Source organism: Trachypithecus francoisi, unplaced genomic scaffold (genome assembly GCF_009764315.1).
Source record: "Trachypithecus francoisi isolate TF-2019V2 unplaced genomic scaffold, Tfra_2.0 Contig01436, whole genome shotgun sequence".
In the NCBI taxonomy this organism is placed as follows: Eukaryota; Metazoa; Chordata; class Mammalia; order Primates; family Cercopithecidae; genus Trachypithecus; species Trachypithecus francoisi.
Window position 1 is genome coordinate 598,254 of NW_022681430.1, and position 12,989 is coordinate 611,242.

The window sequence follows — 12,989 nt, forward strand, 5'->3', positions numbered from 1 at the left end:
CTCCATGTTGGTCAGGCTGACCTCGAACTCCTGACCTCAGGTGATCCATCTGCCTCAGTTTTTTGATCTAAGCATATATATCACCTTGTTCAGGACATTTTCTCTGGTTATACTTCATCTGACCTGTTTGCACCAATACATATTCCTGTCAGTCATAATATTTATATTTTGTAATTGGTTAATTGTTATCTTACTTGCTGGATACATAAACTCTGTGAGAGAAGGAAATGTGTCTTTGATTTTTCCATCCTCAGAATGCCAGGCTTTTAGTGGGTATTCAGTACATGTAAAAAAAGTGAATGAGTGATTTTGCTTCTTGCTTTAATATCTTTTGAGTTGCCATATGAGTTGCCTCATAAAGCAAAATAATGGTATTCAAAGATATAACAATTATTATTTAAATTATTCACAAGAAACACTGAAAGCCTGTAACGTATACTAATTTGTGTTTTGCTGAGGTTGACTTTGTGGAAGCAAGTCAAGTAGCTAGTGAACGACTGGCTGACTTTCCAACATCCACATCTTAAGGACAACATTGTTCTCTACTCCTACTTTTGTAGGAGTATGATTTTACTGTAATTTGTGCATAGTAGACTATTTCCAGTGTTTTTCAGTGAGTGCTTTTGAGTTTAACTACTTTTTTTCTTTTCTTTTTTTCTTTTTTTGCAGTAAGGAAGACTTTATAGCTTTTAATATTGGCTATTTTCTAATTTTAACAATCAGAATATTTTTTTTCTTTTTAAAGCTACCTCCTACAGGAAGGAAATTAGAATAATTTTTTGAAGTTTACAATACAGTAAATTCTGTAATAGCGTGGTCATTTATAATGCAAAATGGATATGATGTATTTTGTGAGGTCATATATTTTAAACCCTGCTTAATAGACTTGGTTTTACTGTACTTTCAGTTGTAAGAATGTGGCAGATTATGAAATGCATGACTGTTGATCTGTAGCTGAGTTACGTCTTGCAAAAATAACTTTGTTACTCTCTGAAATTGTAAATACAATCATAGCATTTGAAGTTCTCTGTGAAATGCAGTGAAATATCAATGGAAAATGATATGACTCTTTTAGACCCTTAGTAAAAGACTCAAAATACAAATGTAGGAGTAGAGAACAATGTTGTCCTTAAGATGCAGATGCTGGAAAGTCAGCTAGTCATTCACAAGCTACTTGACTTGTTTCCACAAAGTCAGCCTCAGCAAAAAACAAATTAGCATATATTACAGGCTTTCAGTGTTTCTTGTGAATAATTTAAATAATAAGTGTTGGATCTTTGAATACCATTATTTTGCTTTATGAGGCTTTTTCTCATTATCATCTGTTACTTAGTTGGGATTTTGCCACCAACAGTAAAAGCTACCTTTGCGATCGCACCACTGCACTCCAGCCTGGGCGACAGAGCAAGAATCTGTCCCCCGCCCCCCCCCAAAAAAAAGCAACCTTAGATGGATTTCTTAGGCATTTTGTTGTTTGTTGTTTGTTTTTGGAGGCAGGGTCTCACTCTGGCCTCCAGACTAGAAAGCTGGAGGGCAGTGGCACAATCACAGGCCCAAGTGACCCTCCCATCTCAGCCTCCCAAGTTGCTGGGACCACAGATGCACACCACCATGCCTGGCTAATTTTTTTTGTATATTTTGTAGAAGTGGGATTTCATCATGTTGCCTAGGCTGGTTGCAAACTCCTGGGCTCCAGTGATCCACGCGGCTTTGCCCCTAAAGTGCTGGGATTACAGGCATGAGCGACCCTGCCTGGTTTAGGTTTATGGAATCTATAGCTGTGTTGGGAACCATGACTTAATACAATTTTTAAAACAGCTTATTTTTGCTACCTTTGCCTGTTTATGCCACAATTAATGGAACTGATTATTGTACATTGGCTAGTTAATAGGAACATAGTTTTTCCTTAATCAGCTAGAGAAATTTTCAAAAATATATAGTTTTCCCTCAGCGATCTGTGCTGTAAAGGTCATGTCTACAATGTCTAGACAGTACTTACGATATGACTGTTTTAAAAGCCATACCTTAGATTTCTCACATATCTTTGCATTTGAAAATGTTACAGTGTTCAGAAAGGGTTCAGAAAAAACAAAAACACATCCTCTTATGGAAGAAACAAATTGCTACATATGAGCAGACCTTTGCTCAATTTTGTTAATTTTCTGTTTGCACTGTTGATACTTCAGAGCAACATTGTTTCAGTAGGCCTATTCTGTCAAATAAAAGGAAGTTTCTTGATGTAGGGGATGTTCAGTAGATCCTGGACAGGAAAATGTTAATGTAGGAAAAACTACCAATAAAGGACAACACAGGTTTTCTAGGCCTATTCCTCCATTACTGTTAATTTATTTTTAATAATTTTTAAAAAATAGAGATGGAGTCTCTCTGTTGGCCAGCGTGGTCTTAAACTCCTGCCTCGAGCATTCCTCCCATGTTGGCCTCCCAAATGCTGGGATTACAAGCATGAGCCACCTCACCTGGCCCTTATTGTTAATTTCAATCCATTATAAGATGACAGACGGGACTATTGTAAATTATAATTTATCAAATATCTCATACTTTAAAAAATTAGAGATAAACCAGAAAAAGTAGAAGAGGCATTATCAAAGCTTTTCCATTTCAATCCCAATGGTAAATTCCTCCTTATTTCTTTGGTTTGTTTCTCAAGGTACTTGTTTGAAGTATTATTTTTAATTTTTTTCAATTGTGACACACACATAAAAATAGACTTTTAACTGTTTATTAATACACTTTAAAATGTATTATGAAGTTTACATTTTAATACATAATATATATTAATATGAAGTTTTAAAACCACCCATACTTCTGCTAAAGAACCTAGATTAGTATGTACTATCTTTTGTCATTAAGATAAAGTCATGCAAGAGGGTATAGGTTGTTTGATCAGGGATGGAGGGTAGAAAAAAATGTCTTGAAGGAAATAGCATAGCTTGGTTGTACATTTTCACCATTCTTCATTCATTTAACCAATACTAACTGAGTGCTTTCTGTGTTATAGGTGCTAGAGGTATAGCAGAGAAAAACTGTACTCTCCATTCTCACGGACTTTGTGGTCTGGGGTAGAATGGGATAACTTATCTAGCATACACCTGCCCTTACATCTGGCTTTGGTATGGTTTCACACCTTCATATTGATTCTTAGTGTTCCATATGATATCTTTATGTTTAAAACAACATAACATTAACATAGTTTCAAATACCCACAACATGACCTAGAAAGTATATGTTTAAAAACACTAATCTAGAGAATTTGTTGGAAGTTGTTTCTTTTGAAACATATTAATGATAATATGTACACTGTGCTAAGTTCCAGATATTAAGTACACACTGTGCACTGTACTAAGTGATGGTCATGATCTTTCCTTATTTCCTAAGTAACACAGAAAAGTAAACGTTCAAATCATCTATACTTAAAATTTTACTGTACTTTTGCTACATATAAAATATGTGTAAGTAAATGGATACTCTTGACTGATCATGCTTTTTTAGTTAAGGCCACAAAGCTGTCTTTGTGAGGTATTCTGTCAGTTGACCTTCCCTAATTTATCGGAGAGTTTAAATTTATTTTGAAAATATCAGTGAGGCTTTTTGCCCCCCCTCCCCCCACTACCCCCGGGATGTTTTAGAGTGGAAATACAGCATGTGTTTGTTTATTAACTATGAAGTAGTAATCTAGGACACATTTTATTGTTTAAAATGTGTGACATTTCTTTCTGTTTATTTTTATGGCTTTACTGTTATGAATTAACATAATGCAAACATCTGGAGAGGAGAGAGGTTGGATTGCAACTGCTAGCATAACCTCTACAAAATTCTGTGTACTCTTTCCTTTTTCTAGGCAATCTTTATAACATTTGCCTGAAATCACAGGTTACATGAATCATGTCTTGTTTAGTTATTTCTTGGAGTTGACATCCAGATTGAAAATGGGGGCCGGGCGCGGTGGCTCAAGCCTGTAATCCCAGCACTTTGGGAGGCCAAGACGGGCGGATCATGAGGTCAGGAGATCGAGACCATCCTGGCTAACACGGTGAAACCCCGTCTCTACTAAAAAATACAAAAATCTAGCCGGGCGACGTGGTGAGTGCCTGTAGTCTCAGCTACTCGGGAGGCTGAGGCAGGAGAAGGGTGGGAACCCGGGAGGCGGAGCTTGCAGTGAGCTGAGATCTGGTCACTGCACTCCAGCCCCGGCGACAGAGCGAGACTCCGTCTCAAAAAAAAAAAAGGGGGGGGGGCCAGATTTCTTATTCTCAATAAATTTATAACCAGTGAATATTATAAAATATAATTTTCTTAAGTTTTACTTATCCTTCTATAGTCTTTGGTACCTTCCATGCAGCTTGACGTCTGTTACCTGTGTCTCCTCTGTCTGTCTGTCTATCCTTCAGAGAATGAAGAATGTTACTTTTTCCTGCTAGCTGTTCTGCAACAGAAGTTTTAGCCAAAAGTAGTATGGGAGTAAGTACAGTGTTCCTTCTATCAGCCCTCCTTTTAACTTTCCCTTCTTTTCTGACTGTCTAGCTTCCTTCAGACCTCTCCCTCACCAAGGGCCCTATCTACCCTCCAACATAATACTGACTCTGTCACACGTTCTTTTCCTTTCCCCACCAGTTCATTGTACCAGCCTTTTCCATTGTGGCCTGGCCCTGATGCTTACCCTGCTTGCCTCATAGCTGGCTACCCTGAGATAACAGGTTAGACTGCCCTCTTGTCAGATCTTTGTCTGCTCATCTCTTTGTTCTTCCTTTTATGTGGTGTCCAATCTACTGTCCTGGAGAGAGGAATGGAGAGCTATGAAAGGGGCTTTAAGTCAAGAGAATCAAAGAAGCATTCTTGTGTCCCCATTCCTCTATTCAGGGAGGCAATTTTGGTTACCATCCAAAGTGGAAGAAGTAAGGATAAACAGGCATGGAATGGATGAGAGAATGAGCTGATCTGCTACCTTAGGGCATTTGGCTGGTAGGAGAGCAGAGGTGACATGACATGCATTGGGATAAAAGGCTCTGCAGAAAGGAGAGGCAAGAGGAACTGTGTGGCTGTGGGACAGGATCAGCATTAGGTTAGAGAGGAGTCTAAGGTCTTTGAGCAGGAGTTCTAAGTGAAGCTGGGTAGCAGGGGACCAAAGGAAAGTTTAGGAGGGATGGAAATTATTGAAGGAATACAGTGCCTATTGCATGGCATTTTTCAGCTTGCTATTTGGGACAGGCATAACTGCCTTATTCAGAATGCTGAAGTACTGCTGTGCTGATCTTTTAATTTACTGAAACATTACCTTACCAACCCGTTTTTTGTGTAATACTACTATCACAGATTAAGGATGTTTCTCAAAGGAAGCAGGAAAAAAAAATACAAAATACTTTCTCTTTCCTTAAAGTTGGTTCTTAAACTTGTCCCCAAGAAACTTGAACTTTTCCTTAAGTATAGTTTTAGTTACAGTAAATATCAACTACATAACAAATATTTGAATACTGTGCAAAGTGTTGTGCGAGACAAAAAGAATGATTGAAGGAGATGAAGCCTAATGAGGAAAATTAGACATCACGTGACTAATGTGAGAAAATTAGACATCATGTGACTAATGTGAGAGATGCCACCAGATAGTATGATAAGTACTTAAGTAGCTGTTCAAGTTGAGAATTCATGTGGGTTTCAGAAAAGGAAGTAATCTCTGTTGCATAGTAGTTTGAAATGGTTTCAAGAAGGTGAGGGACTTCAGCTGAATCTTGATGGATGGGAGCTAGCTGAAAAGTTGAACAAAGAGAAAATATTTCGTTTGTTTGCTGTAGCACATTTTATTCTCTTGTTAGAGAAGTAAGCTCAGGCACACCTGAAGATCACCTCTAATCTGTATCTGGTTAAATTCCAGGTGATATACCCATATTCTCAGCTGTGCCTCCCACCAGCAGTTCCTGTCCCATACCTGGGGCCGTTATATCTGCACAGCTGCCTGTTGTTGCAGTGAGGCAGAGTACCTACCCACTGCAACCACAACCAGTGACCATTCTGGGGATCTGGCAGAAACTGGCCAGGAAACTATCCCTCAAGGAGGGGTGAGCCACTGTAACCCTAGCTTGGAGGAGTGTGAGAGACATTCTAAGTGGAGGAAACAGTGTAGGCAAAATTGTGGAAACCAAAAATACCCATATTTGGGAGATACTTTTTGTTTTGGATTACTGTCTGGTAGGTAAGTGTGAGCCATTGAAAGTTTTAGAGTAAGGTAGTGGTTTATTCAAAGGGTGCTTTAGGAACTTAATCTGGCAACAGGATGACAAGGCAGTTGGGAGTGTGAAATTGGCACTCTCAGAGGGCCTGGACTTGGGGAATATTTGTTCTGGATATAATTTAAACAAATAACAGTATACAGTTTCCTCAGGGAGAAACTGATGAGAGTTGAGCAGCCAAGGATTGAACATGAATATTCTCCCAATATTCATATTAAGAGTATTAAGAATAGGAGAACTAAGGAAAGAAGAGTTTGGAGAACAGGGTAATATAATGTGCAACCTAGGAAGGAAAGTAGTGTAAAAATGGGGTGCTTGCTGGTCACAGCTGTCAAAGAAGAGTCAAGAAAAATTGGCCTTTTAAAAAACTATTGGATTTGGAGCCTAAGAGTTCATTGGTGACCTTCCGGTGTGATATTTCAGTATAGAAAGATGGAACCCTGATTTATATGGATTAAATTGTGTGTGATGAGGAAATGTTATTTTAAACACTTGTTCAAGATGCTTGGCAGTAAAAAGAAAGTGTTCTAGAGAGTGGAGATCAAGCAGTTTATTTTCTCAGTAGGGAGAGAGCTCTGCATATTGGAAGAAGGGAATGGATTAGTAACACTGATTTGAGATATTGGAGAAAGGATAATTGAATGAGGGTAGAAGGGGGATGGTATCAAGACAAAAGTAGGTCAAGAAACCATGTTTTCCCTTTTTTTGGTCCTACTAACTATCTGATTGACTGTTCACCAATCCTATAGCAAAAGCCAGTGAATGAATGGGTAAAGGCAAGTGTTTAGACACAGTCTCACTTTGTCACCCAAGCTGGAGTGCAGTGGCGTGATCTTAGCTCACTACAACCTCTGCCTCCCGATTTCAGAAGCAATTCTCCTGCCTCAGCCTCCCTAGTAGCTGGGACTGCAGGTGGATGCCACTACACCTGGCTGATTTTTTGTATTTTTAGTAGAGATGGGGTTTAACCATGATGGCCAGGCTGGTCTCGAACTCCTGACCTCAAGGGATCCTCCCACCTTGACCTCCCAAAGTGCTGAGATTACAGACATGACCAGGCCCAGCTGAGTTTCCTTCCATTTTACTTAATGTATCACACTGCTGCCAGATTAATCTTCCTAAAGCATAGTTTCAGTTCCATTACTTTCTTGACCCAAGACCTTCATGGTTGCGAGTTCATTAAAAGGTCTCCACAGTAGGATTCCAGCTACTTCTGTAGCTGTATCTCCCACTGTTCTCTTAAGTATACCCTGAATTACAACCAAACTGTGTTATTCATTTTCCTAAATATACTCTCCCTTCTCTTACTGTTGTGTTCTTGTTTTCCATCTTCCAGGTATTTCTTCCCCTTTCCCTTTCACCACCTAATCTCCACCAGTGTTAAAATTCTTTTCTACCAGTAAGATCCATCTCATACACCATTAATTTATGAAGCCTTTTCAGTATTACATAGTTGGGGATATAGTATTTGCTCCCTTCTTTCACAATCCTCAAAGCACTTTGTACTTCTTTTTCTGCCATGTATCATATTGTACTTGCCTTACCTGCTCCCCTCAACCCCAATAGCAAGTTCCGTAAGAGATTAAGCATCTCTTGTAATCCTAGCATAAGTCACTTTTATTTTTATTTTTGCAATTTTAGAAAAAGTATTATTTTAATTGACACATAATTGTACATTGTTATGGGGGTACAGTGTGATATTTTCATACACATATACAATGTAATGATCATATTAGCATATTATTCACCTTAAACATTTATCATTTCTTTGTGTTGGGAGCATTCAAAGTGCCTCTCTTCTAGCTATTTGAAAATATACAGTAAATTGTTGTTTAGTCACTCTACAGTGCCACAGAACACTAGAACTTGTTCTTTCTATTTAGCTGTAAATAGGTTAACCAGCCTCTTCCATCCCCCTTGCCTCTCCTACCCTTCCCAGCCGCTAGTAACCACTCTTCTACTCTTAACTTCCATGAGATCAACTTTTTAGCTCACATTTATGAGTGAGGATATGCAGCATTTATCTTTCTGTGTCTGACTTATTTCACCATAATGTCCTTCCAGGGCTTATCTGTGTTAGTGTAGGTCTTCCTTCATAGCATCTGCTCAGTACATTTGTTGACTCAAACTTGTACATATGAGGAAAAACATTTCAGAATAACCATTGTATTTTTGTTATTTCAGGCTCGATCGCCTTTTTATTTTACTGGATACTGGCACTACTCCTGTAACAAGAAAAGCTGCTGCACAGCAACTTGGAGAAGTGGTGAAGCTTCATCCCCATGAACTCAATAATCTCCTGTCTAAAGTAAGAATTTTTTTTTCTTTTAGTATAATACAATTGTAGAGACTTATTCATGGATAAGAACACAAAAATAAAGGTAAACATCATCTTAATTTTTAAACATTTTTGCTATTTTTTTTTCCCCCGGTCACAAGACTTAAACTTTTTTTTTTTTTACATCAAGTTTAGTAGTTTAAGGGATTTAAATATAGATCCTTTTGCCTGTGGCACAAATTTGAATCTGTCCCAGTTTGGTAATGAACTAAGTTGTTTATCTGGTTTGTTAGTGGTCTAACTTGTTCTTAATGACTAATAATTATATCATAGTTGGTAGTCTTTGAATGGATGAGTACTCATGGGCAATGATTGAAATACGTGAGAAGCTGGAGTCTTATTACATTCTTACTTATCAGCTGTTTGAAAATGGAGGCTTTCTGCTTTGGTGGATCAGTGTTTTCATAATCCTAGTCCATTTTCTTCCCTTAAGCAACTGCTGTATTTTTACTGAACTCTGTATGCTTATTGAAGTGTACCTGTATCGTAATAAGTGGCAAATTCTATACATTTAATTTCCTGACATGGAAAGTAAAGCAGGAGTGCTTTGTGTAGGAGTAGGGGAGTTGGGAAGGTAAATACAGGATAGTGTAGGGGAGCAATATGATTGCCCAGATATTGGGAGCCCCAGGATCTCTCTCTCCTTTCAGTTTGACCCCCTTTTTTCGTTCTCATCTGTCCATTTCTGTTGTGTATGAGTAGGAGTTCTAAGCCCTTTTCAAAACACACATCTGCACTGTGTGGTTGCTACCACAAGGACTAACAGTGACTTTCTTTCCAACATAATTCCCACTTACATATTATCCGAACTTTCTAACTAGGATGTAGATGGAGAGACAGTGATTTGATACCTACAGGCTCCATGTTCTTAGAATGAAGAAGGATGCATATTAGGCAGTATTTGTGTGTAAGGTGGAGACAGAGAGAGGCAACATATTTCTTCTCCTCAGCCCAAGGGAAGAAATGGAGGACTGAATGACCTGAAACTGTGAAACAATGAACAGGCCCCATCTGTGCTGAACTGAGAAAAGTTTTCCAGCCTTCCAAGTGAGTTCTGGTCTTCTTCACTCAGACCTCAGCATATTGGCTACCATCAAATCATTCCCAAAGAGGCAGAGTTTACCTTTAGCACTGTCTCACCATCTTTCCTCTTTCCTTGGCCGTCAATATTTTCCTGTTGCCCGTTGGTTTTGTTTCTTTCTCTTTTCTTTTCTTTTTTTTTTGAGACGGAGTCGCACTCTGTTGCCTGGCTGGAGAGCAGTGGCGCCACTGCAACCTCTACCTCCCAGGTTCAAGCGATTCTCCTGCCTTAGCCTCCCAAGTAGCTGGGACTACAGGCGCGCACCACCATGCCCAGCTAATTTTTCTATTTTCAGTAGAGACGGGGTTTCACCATGTTGGCCAGGATGGTCATGATCTCTTGACCTCGTGATCCTCCCGCCTTGGCTTCCCAAAGTGCTGGGATTACAGGCGTGAGCCACTGCACCCGGCCAGTTTTGTTTCTTAAACAGCTTTATTGAAATATAATTTATATCTGTAAGTTTCAATTTAGTGGTATTTAGTATATTAACATTGTGTACAGCAGCCATCACCATACTGTAATTTTACATTTTATCACCACAAAAAGAAACCTCATACCTACTAGCAGTCACTCTTCAATACTTCTGCACTCGTGCCTGACAACCACTAAACTAATTTTGTAGGAATATTTGCCTATCCTGAACATTTCATATAAAATGAATTGTAATCTATTGTGATTGATTTCTTTTGCTCAAAGTAATGTTTTTATATTGTAGCATGTATATTCATTTTCATTGACAAATAATATTCCATTGTGTAAACATACATGTGTACATCTTACTGATTTTTCGGTTGATGAATATTTGGGTTGTTTTCACTTTTTGGCTGCTGTATTATGAAAAATGCTGCTATGAAAATTTGTGTATAAAATTTTGGAGGTTTTTCCCCATTCTCCAGAGTATATATATACCTGGGAGTAGAATTACTGTACCGTATGGTAACTTTATGTGGAACTGCTAAACTATTTTCCAAAATGGTCCCATCATTTACATTTTCAACAGTAGTATATGAGAACTTAGATTTCTCCACATCCTTGTCAATACTTCTTAACTAACTTTTTGATTATAGCCATCCTACCGAATATGAAGTGGTTTGAATTTGCATTTCCCTGATGACTAATGATATCTGGCATATGTATTTATTATTCATTTGTATGTCTTCACTTGATCTTAGCCAAAAAGCAGAGAAGCAATACATTTGTATATCTTCTTTGCAGAAATGTTTACCTAGATCCCTTGCCCATTTAAAAATTGGGTTATTTGTCGTTTTATGATGAGTTGTGAAAGTTCTTCGTATAGTTCTTCATATACAAGGTATCCAAACTATACAAAGGTATATGATTAGGAAATAGGTATTTGATTTGGAAATATACTCTTCTGTGAGCTGTCTTTTTACTTTCTTGAACATCATTTCTGCTTTTGGTGTCGTATCTGAGAAACCTTTGCCTAATCCAAAGTGACAAAGATTTACCCCTAAGTTCTCCTCTAAGAGTTTTATAGTTTTGGCTCTTACTTTTGGGTTCTGTGGTCAGTTTTTTAGTTAATTTTTGTATTTGTTATGAGCTAGGTATTCAACATTTTTTTTTTTTTTTTTCCGAGATGGAGTCTCACTCTGTCCCCAGGCTGGAGTGCAGTGGTGCAATCTCAGCTCACTGCAAGCTCCGCCTCCCGAATTCATGCCATTCTCTTGCCTCAGCCTCCCGAGTAGCTGCGACTATAGGCGCCCACCATCACGCCCAGCTAATTTTTTGTATTTTTATAGAGACGGGGTTTCACCATGTTAGCCAGGATGGTCTCGATCTTCTGACCTCGTGATCCGCCCACCTCGGCCTCCCAAAGTGCTGGGATTAGAGGCGTGAGCCACCGCAGCCGGCCAACATCATTCTTTTACATGTGGCTTTCCAGTTATCCCACCACCATTTGTTGAAAAGACTGTTATTTCTCCATTGAATTGTCTCAGTGTCTTTGTTGAAAATCAGTTGACCATAGACACAGGTTATTTATTAACTCTTAATTCTGTTCCACTGATTTGTATATCTGTCATTTTGCCAGTACCACACTGTCTTGATTACTGTTGCTTTGTAGAAAGTTTTGAAGTCAAGAAGTGTATGTTGCCAAGTGTGGTGGTACATGTCCATAGGCACAGCTACTCAAGAGACTGAGACAGGAGAATTGCTTGAGGCCAGGAATTTGAGGCTCCAGTGTGCTACGATTGCACCTGTGACTGAGACACTGCATTTCAGTCTGGGTACCATAGAGACTCTGTCTCTAAAAAATAAAAATAAAAGAAGTGTGAGTCTACTTTTTTTTTCAAGATCGTTTTGGTAATTCTGAGTCCCTTGCATTTGCATATACATTTTAGGATCAGCTTGTCCATTTCTGCAAAAAAACAAAACAAAACAAAACAAAAAAAAACAGCTGGGATTTTGATAGGAATTGTGTTGAATCTCTTCATTAATTTATAGTATATTACTGTCTTTGAATCCATGAACACAAGGTGTCTTTATTTATATCTTTAATTTCTTCAACAATATTTTTAGTGTTTTGTAGCTTTTATCATACAAGTCATACACTGCTTCTGTTAAGTTGATTCTTATTTTCTACATTCTGATGCTACCGTAAATGGGATGATTTCTTAATTTCATTTTCAGATTGTTTAATGTGTGGAAATACAGTTGATTTTGTGTATTGATCTTATATCTTACAACCATACTGAACTTGAGTATTTGTAACTTTCAATTCTTTGTATTAAGTAATGGGACTTAATGAATAATATGTACTTTGCTTTTTAGTATGTTAAATGGCTGTTATTTTTAAAATGCACTTAAACTTTCTTTACAAGTTTCTTTTTTTTTTTTGAGACAGAGATTTGCTCTTGTTGTCCAGGTTGGAGTGCAGTGGCACCATCTTGGCTCACTGCAACCTCTGCCTCCCAGGTTCAAGTGAGTCTCCTGCCTCAGCCTCCCAAGTAGCTGGGATGACAGGCGCATGCCACCATGCCTGGCTAATTTTGTATTTTTTGTAGAGATGGAGTTTCACCATGTTGGCCAAGCTGGTCTTGAACTCCTGACCTCAGGTGATCTGCCCACCTCGGTCTCCCAAAGTGCTTGGATTATAGGCATGAGCCACTGTGCCTGGCCACAGGTTTCTTAAATCCCCTATTTAAGGTGATAGTGATTTTTATGTGAATGATAGAATCTTGTAAATTAACTTAATAATTTCTAAGGTGTTTTATATGTATTTGGATGGCTGCCAAATTATACATTAATAACAAGTAAATTTGTATTTCTCTGTTCTGGCTACCTTGCACAAACAATATTTTTGTATACA

At 38.3% G+C, this 12,989-nt stretch overlaps 1 protein-coding gene across 4 annotated transcripts in view; it reads left to right on the forward strand.

The window, feature by feature from the left end:
* Positions 1-12,989, forward strand: part of BTAF1 (B-TFIID TATA-box binding protein associated factor 1) — a 106,004-nt gene that overhangs the window by 3,571 nt on the left and 89,444 nt on the right. For all 4 annotated transcript variants that reach the window (XM_033224301.1, XM_033224312.1, XM_033224323.1 and 1 more), the window contains exon 2: positions 8,427-8,550. In XM_033224301.1, coding sequence (XP_033080192.1) covers positions 8,427-8,550 — 124 coding nt within the window. The remainder of the gene's footprint in view (positions 1-8,426; positions 8,551-12,989) is intronic.